A 23782-nucleotide genomic window follows, 5' to 3' on the forward strand; every position below is an offset into this window, starting at 1 on the left:
AAACACAAGGTGGGAAATCTTAAGTTATGGCAGTGGGGCTGCACACAACAGGGCAGAATTTGGCCTTTCAGCCCATAGTTATATATTTCTGCATATCACAGAGTCCTCACTCCTATACCTTTCTATAGCAGCACTGTGACATCAGTGCTTGTAACTTCATAGTAACTTTGAATTTCCCTTGCTTTTAAAAGAGGAAGAAAGAGAAGAGCGACTGACAGCAGCTCACTGAATAGCCCAGTGTTGAAATAAAAGCTTTAGTGAATGGAGCTGCAGATGCATGCCTGGGCGTGTGGCTGTGCATAGGCAGAATGGCATTTCCAAACCAAATTACTTCAGACCGTAGCACTGAGCACTCTCCAGCCTCAGAGCCTGTTAGGTACATTACTGAATCTTCACAACCCTGCTGGGAAGTAGGGGGATGTTGTTATCCCCATTTTACAGATGAGGCGACTAATGCAGAGAGGGTGCAGTGAGATTTTTTACTTCTAATGTCAGTGCTTATGAGAATGAACAGGGCAAGGAACCTACAAAGGCTTGCGTGGGACAGAGGTAACTAAGGGAGATGCCCTTGGAACTGAGAGGGACAAAAGAAGAAAATGGCAGGCGCCTACACATAGTCATTCAACAGACACTTCAAGGAAAGAAATGAGCGCCTGCAAAGTCCAGGGGGCACTTGTGGATGGCAGGGGGCTGGGAGTAAGCAAACACCTTGTCCTGTCTGGAAAGTTTGTTTTGATAATAGAACAGCAGCTTGTTACTTGTACTGAGGAGAGCTTGCTAACTATATGGGAGTCCTGCAAGGTCTCTGAGCCTATACTTGCCAGAGCCCAGGAACAGGGCACCATTTGATTTGGGGGTGGGGTATCTTAGACCTCTGCTCTTCTTGTCCCGGCCAGGGCCACCCAGAGGATTCAGGGGGCCTGGGGCAAAGCAATTTCAGGGACCCCTTCCATAAAAAAAAGTTGCAATGCTATAGAATACTATATTCTCGTGGGGCCCGAGGCAAATTGCCCCACTTGCTTCCCCCCCCCCCCCCCGGCAGCCCTGGGAAAAATAAACATTTAAAACCCTTTCGCATCTTGGCACAAACCCAATTTTGAGAACTTCTTTTCAAGTCACCTTTACAAAGTATCACTGGTTCTCAGCATCAGCTAGTTCTAAAAGGCACTAAAGCTCATTAAAAGCCTTGGACAAATATTTTCCGTCAAAACTTTTTTTGGATCGAAAACTAGGGGTCTTTAAAAAGCAGAAAAAAATCATGGACAATGTCTGCTTTCCTTCAAAATGTGTTGTGTTTTTTTTAATTGAAAAGCTGAAATTAGTCTGCCAAAACCTGAACATGGTTTGGGGTTTCAGAAGTGTGTGGCCAAATATTTGCTGCTTGCTGTGTTTGAATGTTTAAAGAAACAATACAAAAATTCTGCTTAAAAAAAAATCCAAAACTTTTGAACCACCTTAGTTTGTGACCAAACGCCTGAGCCCATCCAGTCAGAGATTTTTCCAGGTTTCTGATACTCTGCTGGCTTCCTTGATTCATATCTGTCTCCATAACTTTGGGTTCATTTAGGTTAGAACATAAGAACAGCCATACTGGGTCAGACCAAAGGTCCATCCAGCCCAGTATCCTGTCTACCGACAGTGGCCAATGCCAGGTGCCCCAGAGGGAGTGAACCTAACAGGTAATGATCAAGTGATCTCTCTCCTGCCATCCATCTCCATCTTCTGACAAACAGAGAGTAGGGACACCATTCCTTACCCATCCTGGCTTAACCTCCATGAATTTATCTGTTTCCTAGAGACTGGATCCACGGGGTCCCTCACAAACTGGAGACAGTTACTGTGGGTTTGTCTTTAGTATAACTTATGTACATACTCCACAAACTGAGCATTTGAGCTTGTTCCAGAATCTGGGATGAGCCTCTGTTGTGAAAACTGAAATGCTCAAAATAGCACATGCATGTGAATGAACACAGGGTGCTAAAATTAAATTAACCCAGGGGGTCTCAAACTGGGGGCCGGGACCCCTCAGGGGGTCATGAGGTTATTACTGGGGGTCGCGAGCTGTCAGCCTCCACCTCAAACCCTGCTTTGCCTCCAGCATTTATAATAGTGTTAAATATATAAAAAAGTGTTTTTAATTTATAAGGGTGGGGTCACACTCAGAGGTTTGCTATGTGAAAGGGGTCACCAATACAAAAGTTTGAGAACCACTGAAATAACCCATCTGGAGCTTTGGGGAATGTAGGGGAGGAAGGGTCTCCCTTGGTAGGGTTGGGAAGGAGGTAGGTGGTGTAGGATATTGCTCTTCTCATGTGATCCCTCCCCCATGGCTGTCTTGGCTCTATCACTGTTCATCTAAAGTGGCTAATTTTATTGACGCTACCCTCCCTGACATGTATCTCCCTATGGCACTGAAATTAAATGTAGACTATAATTTGGCATTTGAGACGTGAAAGGGATGGTAGCCTTAAGGGAAAAGATAACAGCTTGGCTCTTTGTGTTAAATAGCTGTCTGCAAGCCTCAAACTGCTGAATGAGCTTTAGGGTAGGGAAGGCTGTGCCTGGCCCTGCCCCCTATCCGACCCCCACCAACTTCCTGCCCCCTGACTGCCCCCCTCAGAATCCCTGACCCATCCTGCTCCTTGTCCCCTGAGTGCCCCTTATCCAATGGCCCCAGCCCCTTTACCATGCCGCTTACCCCCGCCTCCCCCCCCTTCCAGAGCCACAGCGCTGCAGCAGCCTGGCTCCAACGGGACCTGAACTCGCAGCCCCACCCCCTTACCACACGGCTTTGAGCAGGAGAGCTCAGGCCCCACCCGAGCCAGGCCGCTTTAGCTCTGTCCAGGGCCGCTCCTGGATGTGGTGCGCTGGGACACCAGGGGATGGGGGAAGGCGGAGGCGGAGCCAGGGGGAGCCTCCAACATTCTCGTGGGGGCCCCTGCGGGGCCCAGGGCCTGGGGCAAATTGCCCCACTTGCGCCCCCCCCCTCAGGTGGCCCTGGTCCCTACACATTCATTTGGTGCTTGTCTTCTGTAACTGGTGAGTCTCTGGCTTACTGAAAAACAAAGAGCTGGTGATCAAACAACCCCTCCTTATTCCCCCAATGGATTTGCAGAGGAGAAAGAGACTAGTGCCTTGACCGGGTTTGCAAGTCAGAGGGAGTGGACTGGACTGGACCATTAGTCTGGTCTGACTGCACTTCAGAGAGAGCAGTATCCATCCCTCCACAGCTGGAACAAGCATAGATGCAATCTGGGACCTTATTGAAAGATGTTGGGGAAGAAATAAGGGTCTCCTAGAGGGAGGGACCTCCCTCACCTTCCCAAAAGATGACTGTGCCTATCAAATGTACACACACATGCACAACCAGGCACATGTACACACAACACACTCGCCTGTATTTAAGTAGCTCTTGTCCTCAGCTGACTCAGAGCATTCCTTCCTCCAGATCACTCTTGTTTATCCTGCACAGTACAGTAAATGTCTGGGATGTAAACAAGAAAGTGATCCATTCCTTAAGCTGTGCAACTGTCTAAATTGGTTCTGTCATTGACTCGTGAACTCTCCTCTGCTGCAGCTCCAGTTCCCAGCCAGGCCCCAAACCGTGGCTGCTCTCTGTTGACTTTCTGCCTGCCAGTGTTTTAGATTCCCAAGGGTTCCTCAGTTGTGACAGAATCAGTGCTGTTAAAATTAGACAGACTATTTCAGGGTTTGAATGTGATGGAGGCATTTGAACAATCCCTTGTTGGCAGTGCAGCAGGGTGCAGTTTCCAAAGCTTACAAGCCCTTGTAACTGTGTGAAGGTTAATTATGGAAACCCACCGCATCTGGGACAGTGTCCAGTGGAGTTTCTTACGCTTGTCTCCATACTCTATCTGTGCTTGTGGCTGTTAAAGTTTAGGAGGTTGGCTGATTGTACTGGGAATCATGTGAATAGACAAAATCAATTACTATGTATCAGTGACGTGTGCCAAACCGTGGAGGCTCAGATTCAGGTGTGGCTGGTCAATGCTACTGGGATACAGGATGTAAAAACTTGGCACACCTCTCCCATTCTAAAAAACTGCTCCTCACACCACATGTTTGTATGAGAAATGGATCCAGAGCAAAACTCAGAGCTGGGTTTCCCAACCCTAGGGTGGCTAGGGGTGAGAGCCTAGGGCGGGAGCTGTTTAGAGCATGGCTGGAAGCCTCTAGTGTTGGAATATCGCTATTCACTTGCTTAATGTTACGTGTCTTTGAGGGTCAGGGATGGAATAATTCCATTTACTTTGCTTCCTCTGCAAATCTTGATGTGAGCAGGAGCCGTAGGAGCTGATTCCCCTCTCCCTTACACAGGTGTAAATCAAGAGTAACTCCATAGACCTCAGTAGAGTAACACTGGTGTGAGAGAGAGGAGAATCAGGCCTGCAGAATAGTATCACAGAATTATAGAAAATGAAACTGGAAAACACGGGGATGTTGTAAAAAAAAAAAGAAGTGGGCTGGTTAACTAACCTAAGCTAAGCTCCACATTCCACCGATGAGAAGTGGGTGAACTCAGCTTACCCAAGTTTTACCCACGACGGCACTACTGCTGAAAAACACCTATTTAAACAGTATGTACTCCATACCCAACGGCCAGCATGGGATTCTTCCTAATGGTGTGTCCTGCACTGCCTTTCTCCAGCTTAGTTTTATAGATATATATTTATCGTCAATACCAAGGAGAGAGATGAGTACATTCTACACTTAACAGGCCATATTCTGCTCTTCCTTACACCTGTGCAATCTGATTCTAGTGTCAAATTCAATGAGGTTGTAGCAGTATCAGTGAGAGCAGAACTAGGCATCACCGGCAAGATTCATCCCTGCTGTAACTCCAGTACAGTTACAATAGGGATGGATCTGGCCCAATATGTTTAGCATAAGTAGGGATCCGAGTCCTAAGTGTAAAATTGCTATTTCAGAGCCCAGTCCTCTTAAGAAACAGATGTGTTCTCCATGGCCCAGTGAACATACCAGACTTTTCTGTCGGTTCCATGATAAATAGGAAGGTGTTTACATTTACAGACTAGGGAGAGAAGTTAAGTTCCACTTCTGCATATTTAACTTATTACGCAATAGTTTATTTTAAACCAGGATGGAAACAAAACCCACACCAAAGTGCTACACATGCTAACGCCAGAGCTGAGCTGGAGTCTAATAGAAAGAGCCTGCATTCCCCCTAGCATCTGCCCAGCATCTTATTTCATAGCTTTCCATGATGGGCATCTTTGTGATGTGGTTTGTTTTTCACACACTAATTGCCTGTGTGAGACATTTTTTTATGGGGAATTTGGAAACTTGCTCTGAAATTCTGGAACCCTGGTTGTATTGTTTTGGTTTGGTTTTGAAGGGGAGGTGCGGAGTTGGAGCTCTGGGAAATGGTTTTCTAGCTGTAATTAAAATCTGCCTCCACTGTTTGTGCCTTGCTGGTTTTAGACCTGTCACGTTTTGTTGTACCCCACTGGGTTTTCTAGCTCTCTCTCTGTTACAAGGCTTAACTGAGCAGTCAGTGGCTTGGGGTTTTCCACGGTCCCTTAAAACACCGAGGGAGAGATTCTGCCCCCTGCTCTGGCCCCTATTTGCCACTTTAGCTGGTGTTTAGGGGCCCTAATGGTGCCCGAAGTAACTAGAGAAGAATTGCCTCCGTCCAAGCACAGCTTAGGCAAGGCCTGCATAATTAGTCCTGCACTTCTTTTCCTGTAAGGGCCAACGTAAAGTGCATGCTTGGGGAGGGGCGGGGGGGCGTGTTTTTATCACCCCGGCACTACAGAGTTACAGCCGAGAGACTGCCCTGGTAGGCTGCTATAATTTTGAGCAACCTCTGTGGCTGTTCTAATTTCTGTGTGGGACACGTCGGCCTACAGCTGCCCAGAATCCAGAGGGGGCAAAGATGTTTAAAGCCATCTTTGCCCCATTCTCCCCTTGGGTTTGCACCTTATGTGCTGCAGCTCCAAAAGGCGTAGAACTGGACCTTACATTTCACATTGCCTCTCCAAGAGAAGGCTGAAGGGCGAGGGGTGATCAGATTGCTCTGCACACTCAATATATTTTCTCTTTTGCAATTCAAGTGCATGTGTTAGGATGATATCTGCAGTCATGGCCAACCCGCCAAGGATTGAACTGAGAACCTCCAGAGCTAAAGGGGTGAGCTACTACAGCTCAAGCTAAATATCGAAGTTCTGTGGCTGCGGATGCAACAGACTCGTATTCTCTACGGATCAGGCTCAGAGACCTATCACACAGATTCGTCAGTGGGTTACATCAACATAAATAAAAAAAACCAAGCAGTCTGCATTACTGATAACCACAGTGATTATGATGGGGTTTCTAAGGTCATTTATGTTGCATTTGAGTAATTTCTGCACTTTCAGTACTAAAGTAAATTTCATGTTGTTTCTAATCAGTTTCCCTTTACGAATCTCATTCAGTAGCTTGGTGCTGTTGTGTTGGGGTTCCCAACATGGCAGCGGGGAAAATTAAAAATAAAACTTCTATTTTAATTGAAATGAAAAAGGTACCAAGAAAACACAAACGGGGCTAAATCCTGGCATCTTCTTACACCATCTTAACATGTTATTTGTTGTTTGTTGTTCATGTTGGATTCTCAGGAAAGCAGGGGGTGTCGGGGGAATGCTTTTATTTGACAATTCCATCAAGACCCGACCCAGTGTCTGACTCAAAGAACTCTGGTCTCCATGTGTCTCTCTAGCCTGCTTCCTGTTGGGAACCACTAGAAGGCACTGTGCCAGAGTTCAGCCCGAACAGTATGCAAAATAAAGAGAGATCCTGCATCGAGAAGTCTGGGATATGGACTCATAGAAAATGGGGCACATTGGGAATCATAGAAATGGGGTACTTTGCATGACCTTTTCTCTTTTAAATCATAATCTCATTTCTTCTGGGCCTTGTGGAAGAAGTGGATATTTTAGAGAGACTGGAAGAGGGGGTGTTGGGCTGGTGAGCTGGGAGGGGAAGGGTATTTACTCAGGCAGTAATGGCTTTCTTGAAGTCCAGTGGGAGTATTCTGGTTTTACACTGGTATAATGTAGAGAAGAATTTGCCCCGTTTTGGACCTCCACTGGTGACAATGGGCTGCTCAGCTGATCATAATTTCAAGGCCCTTGCGGAGCTTGTGATGTGTGGGTGAGAGAGAAATCTGGCTGGAAATCTCACAGGCAGTCTCACAATCTTTGTTGATGCTGCAGCATGCACATCTCTTTGGGTGCTGCTGTGATGTTGTTTTCCTTTGGTCTGGAGTTTGGAATCCAGTTGGGTTATTGTCATAACTATTGTTCTACCCAGTCTTCTTGCGGCTCGGAAAGATCCTTTTCAGGATTTCCGTGGGAAAGTACTTTTCATGGAAAGGGTGGGAGAGAAAGAGGAAATCAACCTTGGTCTCTTGGCCTGAACAGAAACACTTTGAAACCTTTTTGGTGCTGGGGCTGGTGGTGGCGGTGAGCTTACCATGGGTGGTTAGACTGTGATCCCCGTGTTCCCAGTGCAGTGGATCTTGGGAACCCATTTTTAGAGGAACTGTTTGGAGGAAAACAAAGGTGTCACCATTGCAGGGTGAACCGTTTAAAAGGCAGAGAGCTCCATTCCGACAAGCAAGAGAAAAGGCAGATTTTCCCCCTCCTCCATCCAGTGCCATTTGGACTGACTCCAGTACAAGGGAAGGAAATGTCGCTCTCTGACTTCATGTTTCCACTGACGATGTGAAGTACAGTTCATTTGGATCCCAGATCTGCCAAGTGAACACATGTCATTCTCTGCCTTTCTGGAGGGGCAGGTGGGAGCCCTCCTCTGTCTGCCGAGAATCCTTTGATTCCACATCCTTTCCCTCTCCCGCCATCTGCCTCTGTTTGCAGCTTGAATAATCTTTGAAGGAAACACCATAGTGTGGTTGTTTTTGCTCCTGCGAGTCCCAGAGGTTGCATGGATGGTTGATCAGACCTGCTCGCCGTCAGTTCTGCAATGCTGTTTTATCAGTTCAATCTGTCTACTGTAAGGGGTAAGCTCAGCACAGAAGTGTGTGCTAAAAAGGGATCACAACACTCCCTTTGTGGCTCCTATTTGTTTCTTGGCTTTTCTCTTTGGAAGTATTCTCAGCCCGGTCAGTTCTGTTTAAAAAAAAAAAATAAAGATCCAGGGTCTTGTTTGGTGACCAGCATGGACTTTGGAGGGTCTCAGTCTAATTTTTGGTAGATAGGTATTACCATCACAAAAATTGCCACTTTTATTGGCCTCCTTAATGGGCCGCAGAGACTAGACTAAACTCCCCTTTCATTTCTAGTAGGGGTCCCTTCCAGGTCAGAGTAAGGCATGTTGGGTGAGGAGGTGTGTGTGAGGTTCTGCGGATAGAAGAGAGATTCATTCTCCAGGGCTGACAACCTGTTGACTTTGATTTGACAGAAGATAATGGAGCATGGGTATTTTCCTGCATCCGAGTTACAACATTCACATTTTAAAAAAGCATTCCCCCTGCAATGGAAGGAGGTGAAATGGCTTTTATTTTGCAATTCTGGATGGGATGTGCAGTCGGGCAGGCGAGGGTTCATGTTGGTAGGATCTTTGGAGCATGATCTGTGTTTAACTGGGAATGACCTGATGGCTTTCCTCCCAATGCTTGTGCTCAGCTAAGCACGGTGCCCTTAGGTTGCCAGTAAATGTTTTCTCCTTTTTGAACAGGACATGAAATACTGATTTACTCTCCTCCCTAAGATCTGGAAATACCTCCAATGCAAGAAGGGGGAGCAGAAGTCACACCGCATGGTCCTTATGAGTGATCAGAAAACAGTGATCCCTTCTATCAGGCTTCTCTGAGCTCTTTATAGTTTGCATACGGTGCACTTTGCTCTGTGCTGCCGTTCCAAGCCTCCTGTGTTATACAGTTTATGACTGCGTGGTGTGGGTTGGAGGAGACAAACACACACATATGTGCACATTTTCCAAAGTAACTTTCCCTGAATTTAAATGACAGCTACTTTCCAAAGTAACTTAACTTTAATTCAAATGACAGCTGGACCTGAGTGCCAAAATTTAGATCTGGATTTACAATTTTGGATTATGACTCTTTCAGAATTCAGGTGGATTCAGATCCAGGGTTTTGGTTCGGCCCAATGTAGAGTTAAGGGCAGCTGCAAAATTTGGATCCAGATCTAGAATGATATTCCAAACCTTCTTTCCCAAAGCCCTGAGGCATTTGGTCCCAGGTTTTAGCTCAGTCCTATCTCTAAGTGAAGTATTTATTTTGTGCTTTTTTTCCATTGCTCTGTAGTAAATGTATTGAGTGCTCCTGACGGGGGCTGTTGATGTCACTGGGGGTGCTTCCTTCCAAGATGCTCTTGCTTGAACCGGCCATAGGTCCATCTATAGGACAGCAGAGCTGCTGTTAAGGGGAAAGTGGGCAAGGAAGAATCTGTGTAAATTTACAGTAGGATTTTCTCTCTTGTAAAATACGTTGGTCATGATCATAAACTTTAATCTTGCCCAGCAGTCTGATGACTGCTGAGATCAGACAACAACTTCCCTCAGCTGCATGGGATTGTGGCTGACAACCTCAGGTTCTGCAAGTTCTAGAAACTTCCTAGAAAACAAAGCATCGGCTGTTATATTGGCTCCCCCAGGGGATTTTCAAGCCACGTATAAGCAAATACCCGTAGCACTGTCAGTAATTCAGAGCTGGGCCCCTTACTAAGTTTTGCAAGAACCTCATTGCTGTCCTGATTTCTGTTTCACAAACGCTCTGGCTGGTTGCGGACAGTCCTCTGAGGTATTGCCCTGTGGCCTAATTTTCGTGTTTGCTGAGTGTTCCGAATTCCCATGAAAGTCAATGGGGGCTGTGAAAATCAGACCACAGGGCAATAGCCTAGAGCAGGGGTCTGGAGGTCAGAGTTCGTACCCCTCATACGTCATAAAAGAGAGAGCCTGATTCTGTGCCCCTTGCTCATATTAAGTAGCACTTAATTTCATGACTAGTCCCATTGATTCCAGTGGGGGTGCTAACTTAATATGGTCTTAGACTTTCGTGGTGGAAGCCTGCAGGGGGCCTGTCAAGTGATTAGCCCCCAAACTTTTATGAACCCTAACTTACTTTTTAAAGATTCTTACTTTCTCTTGGCAAAGTGTCACTCAGATCAGTGAGTTTAGAAATGAAATATTTCAGTAGGAGATTAAAAGCATTGCTTGTGGTCAAATCCATATGTTGCAACTCCACAGTCTGTTCCATACCCTCTCTGTGCTGATGCTAAGGGAGAATGAGTCCTGTTATAGGGTGGGAGAAGGAGACTGCATTTCTGCAGCACAGAAATGGGAACAAAGGGTGAGAGGGGCCAATGCCCCTCTCATCAAGTGCATTACTCTAATGCTAAAGGAGAGTAGATCCTAGAATGGAATCCATGACAGCTCCATTTGGGTTGTGTTGTCAGGGGTCCTGATGCGGTCTCCTCCTAACCACTCCTATCCCATGCATAGGTGCTAGCCCATGCTTGTTGAATGAATGCTGCCAAGGGGAGATTTGTAGGTTTTACACATCCCATTTCATGTAAATATATTTACTTTGGCTGGAGTGCATTTAAAAATGGGTTCAGGCCACGAAGGTTGGATCCAGATGTGGTTCTGAAGTTCAGAAGCTCAGGAGTGTTTGGACTGGCCCAGACCCTAGTACACGTACATACTTTGGAGATAATGAAGTTGAGATCCTCAAACTAGTTCATTTGCTTTTGTTTCAGAAGTCGAGGCCAAGAAAGCTTGTGACTGGCTGCGTGCAGCAGGATTTCCTCAGTATGCACAACTTTATGAAGGTAAGTTTCCCCTTTCCTGCTTTCTCTGGGTTGGGGAAGCACTGGGGGGAGAGGGTAGTACTCTCATTTCTCTAAGAGCAGGCCTTTGAAAACAGCACTGCACCATGTGTAGAAAGGATGCCAGTCCCACCACCCACCAGCTTGGGGTTCTAGTCCTGAGCTCCCTTAGCCAGGAGAAGCTGAGAGAACCTGTGAGACAGCACTTAACTCCCGGGAGGAGAGACGACCCCCAGCACTCTCGGGCCAGTGCTCGAAGCAGTGTTGTTGAACTCCAGGTATCATCAGCCTTGGATGCATGGAAAGAGAGGGAAAATGAGAGAAAAGCCAGAGGATCGTCCTGTTCCTCATCAGGATGGGTTCTGCAGAGTGAGACTGAGTGTAGTTGGTTGCTCAAGTCTGAAGACGTGTCTGAACAGCAGCCTTCTTCCTATGTGATCAGGGATGGCTGCTACCCGAGCAGTGGCTGCTGTACTTTTATTGTCACTGTGGTAGTGAGTGTCTGATTTTGTGCTCTGATCAATGACAACAGTGTCCCTGGCAACTGCTTAAGGTCTTGGCTAGCTGGAGCCTGGGATGGGGAGTAGACCGGATGGTATGGTATGCTCAGACCATGGGGCTATTCATTCCAGGCCTCCCCTATTCTTTCCAGTTTGGAAGACCCAGAAATACCTGACGTGTGTGTGTCTTAACTAGCTGCAGATGGCGACTACAGGGGAAGTTCTCAGAGCACAGGAGCCAGCTTGAAATACTGGGGAAGAGGAAGAGATGGAGGGGGCAGTTTGCTAATTGTCTGATTATATGTTACAACTTTAAGCCTTCCAACTTGATAGAGGCCTGGAGAACTAGTCTTGTTATCAGTCTTTCTGCATTCCTAAACCTCTGCCCTTCAGGCAGCGCCACTAGAAAGTTCCCAGGATGCCTGACCAGGCCAGGAGGGAGACAGGTTTGCATAGATGACAGTGCCGGTAGGTATTTTAATAAGCTCTTGCTGGAGGTGGTGATGCATGTACTGCTGAACTGGCCATGGCACAGGAGTGGGAATGAACATTTCTTTCTCACTCTGCTTAACTGTCTTTGCTGGCAAATGCCTTTCCCCCACTCAGTATGCAGGAGCCAGGTTTGTGCGCTCCCTGAGTATAGCACCTCCGTGCTGGGAGCTGCATTTCTCTCTTGCGAGGTCCCAGAAGGAAGGATGTTTTAGGAGAGGCAGCTGGATGAATCCCACTGACTTTCTCATGCATTGTGTGTTTCTCAGGGCTTGTCTTCACGTACATTGTGGCAGTGATGCAGCTCCACTGGTGCAGCTGTGCCGCTGTAGCGCTTAGGGAAGACACTACCTGTGCCAAAGGGAGAGCTGCTCCCGTCGGCGTAGCTAATCCACCTCCCTGGGAGGCAGTAGCTACGTGGATGGGAGAAACTATCCTGTCGACAAAGCACTGTCTACACCCAGGAGTTCAGTCGGTAGAACTACGTCGCTCCGGGGTGAGGGTTTTACACATCCCCGGTAGCTATACTGACATACATTTGTAGTGTAGACCAGGGCTCGCAAACCCCCTCTGCAAATTAACCCTTGCAGAGTGTGTTTCTGGACCCAGCTTTGTTTACTTCAAACACATGGTGAAGGCCAGTAGTTCCCATGGAAGTTGGAAAATCACAGCTTTGGCTCAGCTTAGCCGGAGGAAGGAGGAGGCTAGAACAATAGCTGGAAGCCTGGCCTCCAGGCAATATGCAAAGCCAGCTATTGTTCAGCTGGGACACTTCCACTTGCCCCCTCCCAGCAACATAAGCACACAAAGCAAGATATCCCCTCCTTGCTGATAGCTTTACAGGCTGCCTCTTTGTTTCTAGTTTCTATTTTAGGGGTGACCTCTCTGTGCGTCCAAGTGTAAAGACTGACCAGATTTCTGGAGTCTAGGCCCAGATCTGATTGCCTGGGGGTTGATTACAGCTCATGCTCAGGGAGACAGGAATTGGGTTCTAGACACTGGAGTCTGTCAAGAAACAGTCCAAACTCAGTGCTGGTCTAACAAAGCCTTCTACATCCTTCTGCAGCTTCTCTCTGCTTTCGTCTCTCTCAACTTCTTCCTGTTCCCTGTAGACTCAGCATTCCCTTCATCCCTCTGTTGCATCCTGCAATGGACAGCTTCAGTTACAACTAGGCTTCTGCCCTCGCTAATAGAGTAACAAGTACATATGTATGTCCCCAGCAGAGCTCCCTAGCCGAGGGGAAGAAGCAGAAAATGCCATGTGGTTTGCTAAGGACCTTGCTATGCAGATCTAATCTACCTGGAAGGCTTGTAGATACTACAGTGATGATAAAAGCAGCAAAGAATCCTGTGGCACCTTATAGACTAACAGACGTTTTGCAGCATGAGCTTTCGTGGGTGAATACCCACTTCGTCGGATTCACCCACGAAAGCTCATGCTGCAAAACGTCTGTTAGTCTATAAGGTGCCACTGGATTCTTTGCTGCTTTTACAGATCCAGACTAACACGGCTACCCCTCTGATACAGTGATGATGTGCATTATGGAAGACCCTATGATAGATGGATGCTAGTGATAGCTGTGTTTAAAGACATGACTATTCTAAGCATGTGCTAGCTTCACTCCTTCCCCCAGCCCCTGCCCGGATGCCAGCCAACGTCTCTGTCCTCCAAGACTTGACTCATGACTTTTGAGTCAGGTCTGGGGGAGGCTGAGTGAGGTCCCGGAACAGCCGTGCTGCTGTGCACATTCCAGACCGCTTGCTTGACACAGGCCTGGTGAGTTAGCAGAGGGAGAGTGTCTGCCTGAGAGAGTTTGCAGCACCGCTAATGAAGTCTCTCTACCCTGGCCCTTGTCACTGCTCTCCTCTTTTCCTTCCTGTGGGTGCAGATGTGAATTTTTCTTTTGAGCCAAAGCTTTGGGCGCTTTGAATGCCGATGAAAGAGATTCAAAGCAGCCACTCTCAGCTGGCTGCAGAGGAAGCCCTGATATGTCACATCACTGCCATGGCCACTGGATGTAAAACAACTGGCTTTTCTCCAGAAAACAGGGGACTTATTGTTTGGGTTGGGCCTAGATTTGGAGCATTGGAAACATTGTGAGCAGTGGATTTTCAGAGAGTGCAACTCTGCCGTCTGATCCGCTCATGCTTGGCTCCAAAAGTGGGTTGTTTGGTAGTGGGCTGAAAGGCTTAACAGATGATTTTTGGGATGCTGCCACACTCCAAAAAACGGCATGAGTCCAGATCCACTCCTGACACTGGTGCTCCAGAGGCAGGTGCCTTTAGTAAGATCGGTCTTATTCTGCATACTCGAGAGAGTGTGTGATCTAACAGTTAGAGGGAGTCAGGTGTTCGAACTTCTGTCCCCAGCTCTGCCACAGATATGCTGTGGGACCCTGGGCAAGTCATTTAGCAGGGATCATCATACCCCCACTAGTCAAGCAGTGAGAGATCCTCGCATGGAAGAGGAGAGAGACGCACATAGTGTTGTGGTTATTACCACTGTCTGAAACTAGTTCAGGAACATCAATGATTCCTGCCCTGAGGTGGAATAACTCGCTGTCTTGCAGCTTCTTCCCTTGGGAAGCCACTGGGGAGGAGGTTAGTTACCTGTGCTCTTACACAGACTATGTACCTGCTAATTTAAAGCTCCCAATGAAAACCTTCGCATTCAGGGACATGTGGGCCGAACAAATTAAGCACGAAGTGGCTGTTTGAAGAGGGAAATAATAGAGTGAGTAACCCATTTCCTGGTGACTTCTTCTCCCCTCTGCTTTCCTCCTTCAGGTACTTTCAGAAAGCTGGCCAAGTGCCAAAGGGGACGTTGGCCCTTGTGCAGGGAGAGGTTTACCCTCTGCAGTGCTAGCACTCTCCACTCCCGTGGGTGTGACTGCAGCCTGCGGTCCGGATGTGGCAAGGTGTGGGAGAGAGGTGCTTACCCCTGTGGGCTGTGCGGGGCACCGAGTGCAGGCTGGGTGTGTGTTTGTGAATAGGCTGATCTGTCAATACAATCGGATGGGACAGTTTAAAAAAATGGAAAATGTTTCCCCAGGAGGCGCCCTCGGCTCCAAGCAGCATATGCCAGGGTCATTTAACCATGGGGTATTTACCCTGCAGGGAGGAAACTGTCTGTCTGAGAACAAGCAGGTGAGATAGGCAGCTGCTGAGTAATAGGGTTTACAATTCTTAGTGCACTTTGGTTTATATCCCTGGAGCTGCCCTCCCATTTTCTGGGGGCTTTGTTTCTCCCTCTGCGCCCATCTCCACTAACACAGTGGTCCCCAACCTTCTTCATCTGGTGGGCGCCAAACGACGAGCCACGGAGGACCGTGGCAGCGGACGAGCATCCACCGAAATGCCATCGACAAGCGGCGTCACCCAGAGATGCCGCCGCCGAATTTTGGTGGCATTTCGGCAGCGATGCCTCTGGATGACGCTGTTTGTCGGGGGCAAGCAGCGTCATCCAGAGGCGTTGCTGCCACATTTCGGTGGCATTACGGCGGATGCTCGTCCACCGGCCAGTACGCGGGCACACTTAGATGCCCCAGCGGGCACCATGGCACCTGCGGACACTGCGTTGGGGACCCCTGGTCTAACACATCCTTTTCATCTCTGCATTTCTCTGGTGCCCATCACCATGGCAGCTAGGCACCTCTGAGTCTCCCCTATTCCACCTCTGGGTCTCTTTCCCTTTTTTCCTTCTCTGGCTGCCTACAGGAGCTGCCAAATGTGAAGCCGCAAGTTGTCTCTTCAGTGGGGAATGTCTGACCAGCCTCCTTCCTGCGCTGTTGGAGTGGGACCCTTGAGCCTTGCCCCTCGGGAGCTTCCCCTTGACAGTTCGGAGCTGTTCATAGAGCAGTGATATAGTGCTCACTACCTTCTGGGAAGGATGATGTTGCTTCTCCCTCCTGCTCTACCATCCCAGGAAGTGTCCAGAGGTTGTCCCATGGCCAAGCTGCTCCACGTGGCATGCAGAGGCACTGCCCGAGCGTTAATCGTATCTTTCACCTGTTGCTTACAGTCTTCATGGCTGGGGTTCAGAAGCCTCCCACCCTCCTTCCTTCTGTGACTCTCCCATTTTCCTCCCTGCTCCTCCCTTCTCCAGGTCACAGCACACCTCCTCTCCCTCCCTTCCCCCATATGCCTACTTTGTCTCCTGGTAGAGCTGCTGACTCAACTTGTGACTGTAATTCTCCTCTTCCTCTTCTCCTCCTCAGACTCGCTGTTCCCTATTGACATCGTGTCCGTGAAGAAAGACCACAGCTTTCTGGACCAGGATTCCCTCAAATCCCTTTGCAGGTAAAGTTTCCCATAAACCAAACTAACCTCTGCAAAGAATGGAGGGACTGTGGGACCCTCTCTCTCTGCTGCCCTGTGCTGTGTTGTGCCAGCCCCAGTGCTAATCCTCTGAGAGCCTTCTGAGATCCCCCGGGAAAGTAACATAGATTGGAGACAGCATAGGCTAGTGGGGCTCAGGAGACCTAGGTTCTAATCCTGTCTCCGACACTGACTTGCTGTAGTCACTCAGTCTCTTTCAGCCCCATTTTCTCCATTTGTACAACAGGGTGTTGGGATGCTTTGCTCATTCAGACGTAACACGCTTTGAGCTCCTTGGATGGAAGGTGCTAGAGCCAAGTATTGTATTATTTACACACACCCCGAGCTCTTGAACACTAGACACATCTTCCAAAAAATCCCCTTTCTAGATGTATCTTGTGTGTTTGTCTGTGTTTTAACTTTTTGCCTGTGCAATCCCAGTCCCTTGTGGCTGTGTTTCCAAGTGAAGCAGGTGCTACATACAGAAAGTCTGGCCATCGACTATCCATCCCAAAAGGATGTGATTGGGGTGAGCATTTCCGAGTCGGGCCATGTCTCTCAGTGTTAGCTGGACTTTATGGGACTTGGGAATTGGCACAAGTATTGGTACAAGAATTGTTACAAGGAGCACTCACTCATAGGAACTTGTAGTCCCCTCCCTTTCCCATCCTGCCCAGATCTGCAGAGAGGAGCAGAAATTACACCAAGTCTGTTGAGGTGAAAGATAAGGGTGGGCACAGAAGTTAACCAAAGATCTCAGACTTTTCTAGAAGATTCCACTTGGGTTGGGATGTAAAAATGGGCAAAGGTTCTAGGAGGGACTTGTTCTATATCTGAACCATCTGCCCATTCTCTACTCTTTTACCATTAGCGTCTACATAGTTCTCCCTGTGCATATGGGAGCCAGAAAGAAGTGAAGCACTTTCCCATTGTTCCGATCTAGGTTATACTGATGGCGCTTTGTCACTTCTCTAACGACTGAAGAGTATTTGAAAATCCTCTCTCCAGGCTTCAGAGTGGGGATTTTGTTTCTTGTTGTTCTGCTTAGGCTGGATTAACGACGGGGCTGCTTATGCCGGAATCACCATCTGTGAGCAGAATTTCACTTGGGTGACTTGGGCCTGTCACATGTGAATAAAAGAAAACGCTCAAAGGGTGATTTACTGAGCTTTTGAAAAATAAAAGATGCTACGTGAATATTAGACAGTCAGCTCCCTTACAGCGGTTTATGAGGAATTGGATACTCGGCAGTGGATCCTGGAGTGGTGTGTTTGTTCTGTGGTAGTGGATTCTCTGCAGTTGTAATCTGCTCCACCTTGCATTTTACTGTGGGCTCTGAATTCCTTTCCCAGACCTGAAGAGGAGCTCTGTGTGGCTTGAAGCTTGTCTCTCTCACCAACAGAAATTGGTCCAATATGTCTCTCTTGGGTTCTATACTTGTAGATTAATTTTCTTTCGTGGAATAAACAGTTGTCTGGTTGCTCTGAGTAAGGATTTCCTTTTGAAGAAGTGATTGTCTGGAAGTGTCAGTACAGTTTACATGATTAACATAGTCATCCCAAATGCATGGGAGGAGAAATTATAGAGTCCTTTGCACCAAAACACATTCTCTCTTTATACCAGCAGGGTTGAAAAGAGCACCACTAGATTCTGTACATAGATTTTTGGGGAGAGGAGGTGGCCTGGTCCCTAGGGTGGACACTGTTAATACCACAGTCATGACCAAGGGGGGATACTTAATAGAGAGGAGCTGTCAGATCCCCTGTGGTTTGTGACAATAAATGCCTAGTCCAGTCTGAGACTCTGGATGATCCAGGATTTTTAGCTCCCATGTTTTGAGTTCCTATACTCCTCTCCATAGCTAAGTCCCTGCAGTGACCCTATAGCTGAGAGGTTGGGTGGATATTTACTATGATAAGTGCCCTTCTTGCTCACAGGAGCAATGGAAACATCTCTGCTAGGCTTTTACCATAATGAGTCTGTTGTAATGTTGTGATTCCTGTGGGTGGATCAGAGCTGCTTCTCCTAGCCGGGGCAGTGGAGGTTGTATGAAGGTTTTGAAGTTCCTGGGTGATAGTCCATCCCTGTCAGAGCATTTATGTTTCTTTGTTTCCATTTGTGTCTTAGCATTCAGGTAGCTCGAGGAGTTTCTGGTGTTGTTTCGCTCTGGTAACCTGGAACAGGTCATTTCTGCCTGCTCAGGTGATCGCTTTACATAGTGGAGCCTGCATCATTGCCAACCCCTTTGGGAAGAGAGCGTGTGGTGGGTGGTATGAGTAGAGCCATGGCTTTTGGACAGGCATGCCTGGAGCCAGCTTTCCAAAGCCATCCAGTAATCTCTGGGGTACACAAGGTGGCCACATGCAGCATGTAGCTGATTAGAAGGACAGAAAAGGAAATTAAATGGCTCTTCCAAGAAAATGAAATCCCATACACACGTGTTCTCCCCTCCTGCTCTCCCTCTCTTTCATCTTCCTTCTGCCAAAAGTTCATGAATTTAATCCCTTTGCTTCTGAACTTTCTTCTCCAGCCAGCAAGGGACAAAGTGAAAGGCTGTTTGACTTATTTCCAGATGGGTGGCAGGCCAGCTGCGCGTCTGGCATTGCAGCTGCCTGTACTGGATCAAACCACTTCTTGTGCTTCCAAGTGCCCACTCGATCCCTTTGCCCCTGCTCCGGAAGGGCAGTTGTAGAAAATCTTCCTCTTCACCCCTGGAATCATTATGTTCTTATGAACACAGGCTCTTTCTCAGGCCCTCAGCATTCTGCATCTCAGATTTTCTGCCCAGTTTATGAAAACCTCTGCGAATGTTCACTCGTCTTAACCAGCTCTTGGAACTGTCAGCTGAATATGAGTTTGAGCCCTAGGGGAAACCACAAACTTTTGACTGGCTTTATCTTCCCGGCAGAAATGGTGGGTTTTTTTACAGCAGGGTAACTAATGACTGTTCACTATCCCCCTGTCAAATCTTAGTTGAGACAAGGCTCTGTAGTTTTTACCACGAGATAGCTAGGCGAGATCAGCGCTATAGCACCCACCCGTGATTGACTTCTCCGAGCTATCTGGTGGTAAAAACAACAGAGCCTTGTTTCCACCAGGATTTTACAGTGAGATTGCTAATAGCTGATGTGGGTGAGTTACCTTGCTGTAAAAACATACCTTTCTTGGCCCTAAAGACATAGCCCTTGTGTCCTGGAACCTTTGTGTAGTGTGTATATTAGCATTGAGAAAGGTGCTAATTAACTCATGTTAATTGGCAATCTATTAACTCGAGTTAAAGCAGGACCACAAGCTCTAGTCCAGACACCCCTGGAGGTGCAATGTACAGTGGTCTCAGCTCAGCAATGGGAGCCAGGGACTCCTGTGTTCTAATCCCAGCTCTGATTCCCTCTGAATCTGGCAGAGTCACTTCATGTTTCTTCGCTGAATAGCCTCCATTTCTTTCAGTGTCAGATGTTTGAAGGTGCCCTTCCATTGTGCCTGCAGAACTTGCATGTGTAACCCCCTTCAAATCCCTTTGATTATGTTACATATGTCCCCCCATTTCCATGTGCAAACCTGCACTCATGCGTGTAAATTGGCTAGTTCATAACTTTTGTGGGACCAGTTCAGGAAGCCCCTTTGAAACTATAGCCCTTTAATGCCCGTTAGTACTGGGTGGCTAACCACCTCCCCCAGGGAACTCTGGGAATCTCCCCTGCATTGTGCTTTATAGACACCTGCCTTCTTCTAGGGGTGCTTGAAAATGCAGAGGGAATGGGTGTTCTCAATAGAGGCCGGCAGAGATTTAATTAAATTAAGGCCGAGGATTTGCCATCCCACCTGGTGGCTTTTCTCTCTACCTCCCTGCTTGTACATTGCCCATTATATTATTAGCTTCCTTGGGGAAACTGTTATTAAATTGCCCAGAATCTAAACAATGGGAAAAGGGAGTGAGGCTTAATCCGCTGTCAGCTAAGTGTCAAAGCAGTTTAGTCGACTGCTCTGAACAAGTTAATAACAGGCAAGCAGGTCATGTGTCCCATGCTCAGAGCAGAGACTGAGCCCAAACCAGCCAGCTTCTTCCCTCCCCCTCCTCCGAGCATTTCATTAAACGCTCTGTGAGGGGACGCAGTTCAGTCCTGTTTCCTTTCACCTCCTGCTGCCACTTCCTTCCCCTTGCTTTTCAAAACAAAGATTATTTTTCTGAGAATCCTTTGCTGGTGAAAGGCGTTGGGTTTGCAGTCCTGGAGGCTGGAGTCCTCTGTTTATCATCTGAGCAGGTACAGGCCAGCCAGTGACCAGCCAGCTCCCCCCACTGCTGTGAAGGGACGAGCTCCAGCAAAGAGACCCAGCCTTCATGGCCTCATTGCTAAGGCACCTACAAGAGGCCAGCCGTGATGGGCTCTTCTCCTTACTCTCTCCTTCTCGTTCACACTAGCAGCTTGTTTCCGTGCCTGGAGAGAGGCTGTCTGGATTTCTGTATCGCTTTTCAATGACCTGCCCTTTGTTGTATTTGAGTCTGTTTCCTGCAGTCATATAGCGTGAGCTGACAAACCACAGTGTATACTCCAGTCTCTCACTACGATTAGCTCCCACGCTCACAGACGCAGACGTAAGTCACTTCTGGACCTGGAGACTAGCAGTTCTTGCAGACCAACCGCCAAGTTTAGCCTTTCCATTCCAGTGTGAGCAGATAGGCTCCCCGCCATTAAATGATGCTGGCAGATTTGTAGCTCTTCTAAAGTTTATAGGAATGTGCCCACCAACCTTGGAAATACTGGAAACTACCTGGATGCCCTCGAGGGAATCCCATCATGAGGTCCCCACGGGGGCGGAGCAAACAGATTGAGAGTAACTGGAATGAATCATGCTGTACCCACTCAGAATGCAGTGCTGAAGGGATGGTGAAGTCACATTGCTGGACAGAGCCCAATGCGATGTGGCCAAGAGCAGTTCAGCTTCTGCTGTGCAATTCTGCCAAAACACCACCGTGCTGACATTCTCCAGGCTCTCCTTCGTAGTCCAAGGCTGGAGCCAATTCACTTGAGTCCTGGCCTGCGGCATCACGCATATTATTTAGTCTTATGTTCTGAAGCCCTCTCAATTCATCTCATTCCTGACCTGTAGCTTCCAAGCTGGGCCCTGCCCACCTCTGCTGATGCACCTTCATCCTAATCTGTAGCATCTGCCACTGTTCCAGTTATTCCCTTGCATTTCAATTCCAACCTGCAGCATCCCCTGCTGTCCTAGTCCTTCACTTCTGCACAGCTATGCCAAGGCACTTCCCTGTTAGTCTGCAGCATTCTGTACCGTACCCAACCCACTCCCAAAAGCACAACCAGTGCAGCCTAATCCTGCTTGACAGTACCCCCTGTTACTCCCATCCTGGATTCCTCTGGCGCAGAAGAGAAAAGATTGCCTGCCAGCTAAACATATGTTCAAGTGTGGACTGAAGATTTGAGGCCTCTGGAGATGGAAATGGCCTGGGCACTAAACCCAGTGAGCCACTGACTCAGCCACCCCCCGCCCCCCGGCGCAATTACCTAGAGGTATTTATAGGGTTCCTATTCCTAAATTCTCTCCTTTGTCATCTGAAAATCAGTGTGATGTCAGGGCATGGTGGCGCTGTTGAAGAGGGGCTCGTCTGACTGTTACAGGATGGATTTGTTTTCTCTTATGGGGAAAGGGCTGGTTTTGTATTTAAGATGCGTAACCCCTTCAGTGCCACAGTGAAGTATTGGGTATTTCCATTAAATGCATTTCTCTCCCCCACCCCCTAGCATGACTGGAGGTGCCTGGACCAGCCTGACATTCTGTGGAGGCCCAGTCACATTGCAGCACCAGTGAGTGGGGTTAACTTGTAGCCATGGGAAGGGTAAGAAACAAACTTCAAAAAGGGTAGGAAGTGGCTTCTGGTACCAAGTCAAATATGGGACGTAAAAAGCAATCAGAATCCATGCGAGAGTCAGTCACAGGAAGGGGTGCAATGTACAGTGGGTGGCGGTGGTGGATGTGTGCAGCTGTGGGTGCTGAATCTGATGCCGGCCACAGGGCTAGTGAGCTGAAGTGTAACCAGAGGAGCTGCAGGTACTTGCAATTTGGCCAGAGTATCCAGGGACTTGTATTGAAAGGTAGTGGGGCATCTCTCTGACTTGAATACTTGTGAAATGGTTCTGGCACGAGCCATTGAAGCACTCAGGCCACGGGCATGTTGGAGCGGTCTGAACTCTTCGGGGGAGATGCCGAGGCACCCGGGGTTCTGCTTTCACTCTTGGGAAAAGGGAAACACAAGGAGTCCAGAGAATCTTCTTCTCATTCAGCAGGATCCTTCTTCCTGCACCAGCTGGGCAGTGCTTGATTTGTCATGAAAGAGATGCCGGGGCTCAAGCAATTTTTTTACATTCATAACTGATGCAGCAAGGCCAGAGGGGCCGGGGCTGTGAACTGCCGAGCCTGGAGGTGCCGGGGCTAAGCCCTGGCACAAATTAAGCACTGCAGCCGGGGAATGTGCACTCAGCTGGAAATGATCTTGGGCCTGTCCCAGGCTCCACGCACACACTTGCTCCCCAGCTGTTTGGTGACAGGTGACAATGCCGCAACACGGGCCCTTGAGAAAAAAACAAAGTGCAGCAGCGAAAGCCAAACCAGACAAAAGCGTCTCTTGTTTGTTTGCAGGAGGCTGATGACACTGAACGCATGTGCCTCTATGAAGCTGGAAGTCCACTTTCAGCGTAAACAGGTAAGTGGTGAGGTTTCAAGGGTATAAACAAGGCCACAGTGCATTGTGGGGAAAACACATGTGCACGGATGGGTCAATGAGCCTGTGTTGAAAAACGAATAATTCCAACACTGCTCATTCATGTAGAAAATTATCGTTCCTGGATCAGATGCCTTCTCCTGCTCTGTCCTGGGTCATGGGACTTTCTGCTTAGCTCTGAATAAAGAAGGAGCACAGCTATCTAGAATCCCTGCTTGCATGCTGCAGGGTTGAGGTGGAAGGCTTGTGTCAGTGTGTGCTCCGGGGTTTGTCATACTGTGCTGAGCCTCCTCATTTCAGCTAGAATCATAGAATCATAGAATTCAAGATCAGAAGGGACCATTATGATCATCTAGTCTGACCTCCTGCAAGATGCAGGCCACATAAGCCGATCCACCAACTCCTGAACTAATTCTCTCCCTTGACTCTGCTGTTGAATGCTCCAAATCATGATTTAAAGACTTCAAGTAGCAGATAATTCACCAGCAAGCGACCCCTGCCTCATGCTTCGGAGGAAGACGAAAAACCTCCAGGGCCACTAAATTCAGCTGCTAAATTACACTGAAAAAATCTGTTACAGATTCTTTCCGAATGATATGTTTCTACATAAGCAATCGCTGTAGTTTCCATGAGGATGTTCTGTGATTGTGAAGGGGGGGGGGGGGAGTGGAGTCCAGGGAATGCAGAGGGGGTGTCGACAAGACAGTCTCTCCAGTAAGTTCAGGTGCACTCTTGACGGTGTTTGAGAACCCCGCTCTAGCAGATCTCCAGGGACATGTGGCTCGGGCTGGCTTTTTAAACTGTGCTATCTGGGGTCCTGCCAGCATTGGTTTTGCTTCTCATATATTAATATCTATTTTTGTCATCTCGCTCCTGATATCAGATGGAGGATTTCACAGGGGAAGAACCCT

General features: G+C 48.1%; 1 protein-coding gene across 6 annotated transcripts in view; it reads left to right on the forward strand.

The window, feature by feature from the left end:
• STARD8 (StAR related lipid transfer domain containing 8) overlaps positions 1 to 23782 on the forward strand; it is a 122900-nt gene that overhangs the window by 79656 nt on the left and 19462 nt on the right. For 4 of the 6 annotated variants that reach the window (XM_045029706.1, XM_045029704.1, XM_045029708.1 and 1 more), the window contains 3 exons: positions 10758 to 10829; positions 16033 to 16114; positions 22790 to 22853. In XM_045029706.1, coding sequence (XP_044885641.1) covers positions 22797 to 22853 — 57 coding nt within the window. In that variant the 5' untranslated portion in view covers positions 10758 to 10829; positions 16033 to 16114; positions 22790 to 22796. Of the gene's footprint in view, positions 1 to 7698; positions 8039 to 10757; positions 10830 to 16032; positions 16115 to 22789; positions 22854 to 23782 lie in introns of those variants that run through there. The other 2 variants (XM_045029707.1, XM_045029709.1) reach the window with 2 other exon arrangements.

Source organism: Mauremys mutica, chromosome 9 (assembly GCF_020497125.1).
Source record: "Mauremys mutica isolate MM-2020 ecotype Southern chromosome 9, ASM2049712v1, whole genome shotgun sequence".
Lineage (NCBI taxonomy): Eukaryota > Metazoa > Chordata > Testudines > Geoemydidae > Mauremys > Mauremys mutica.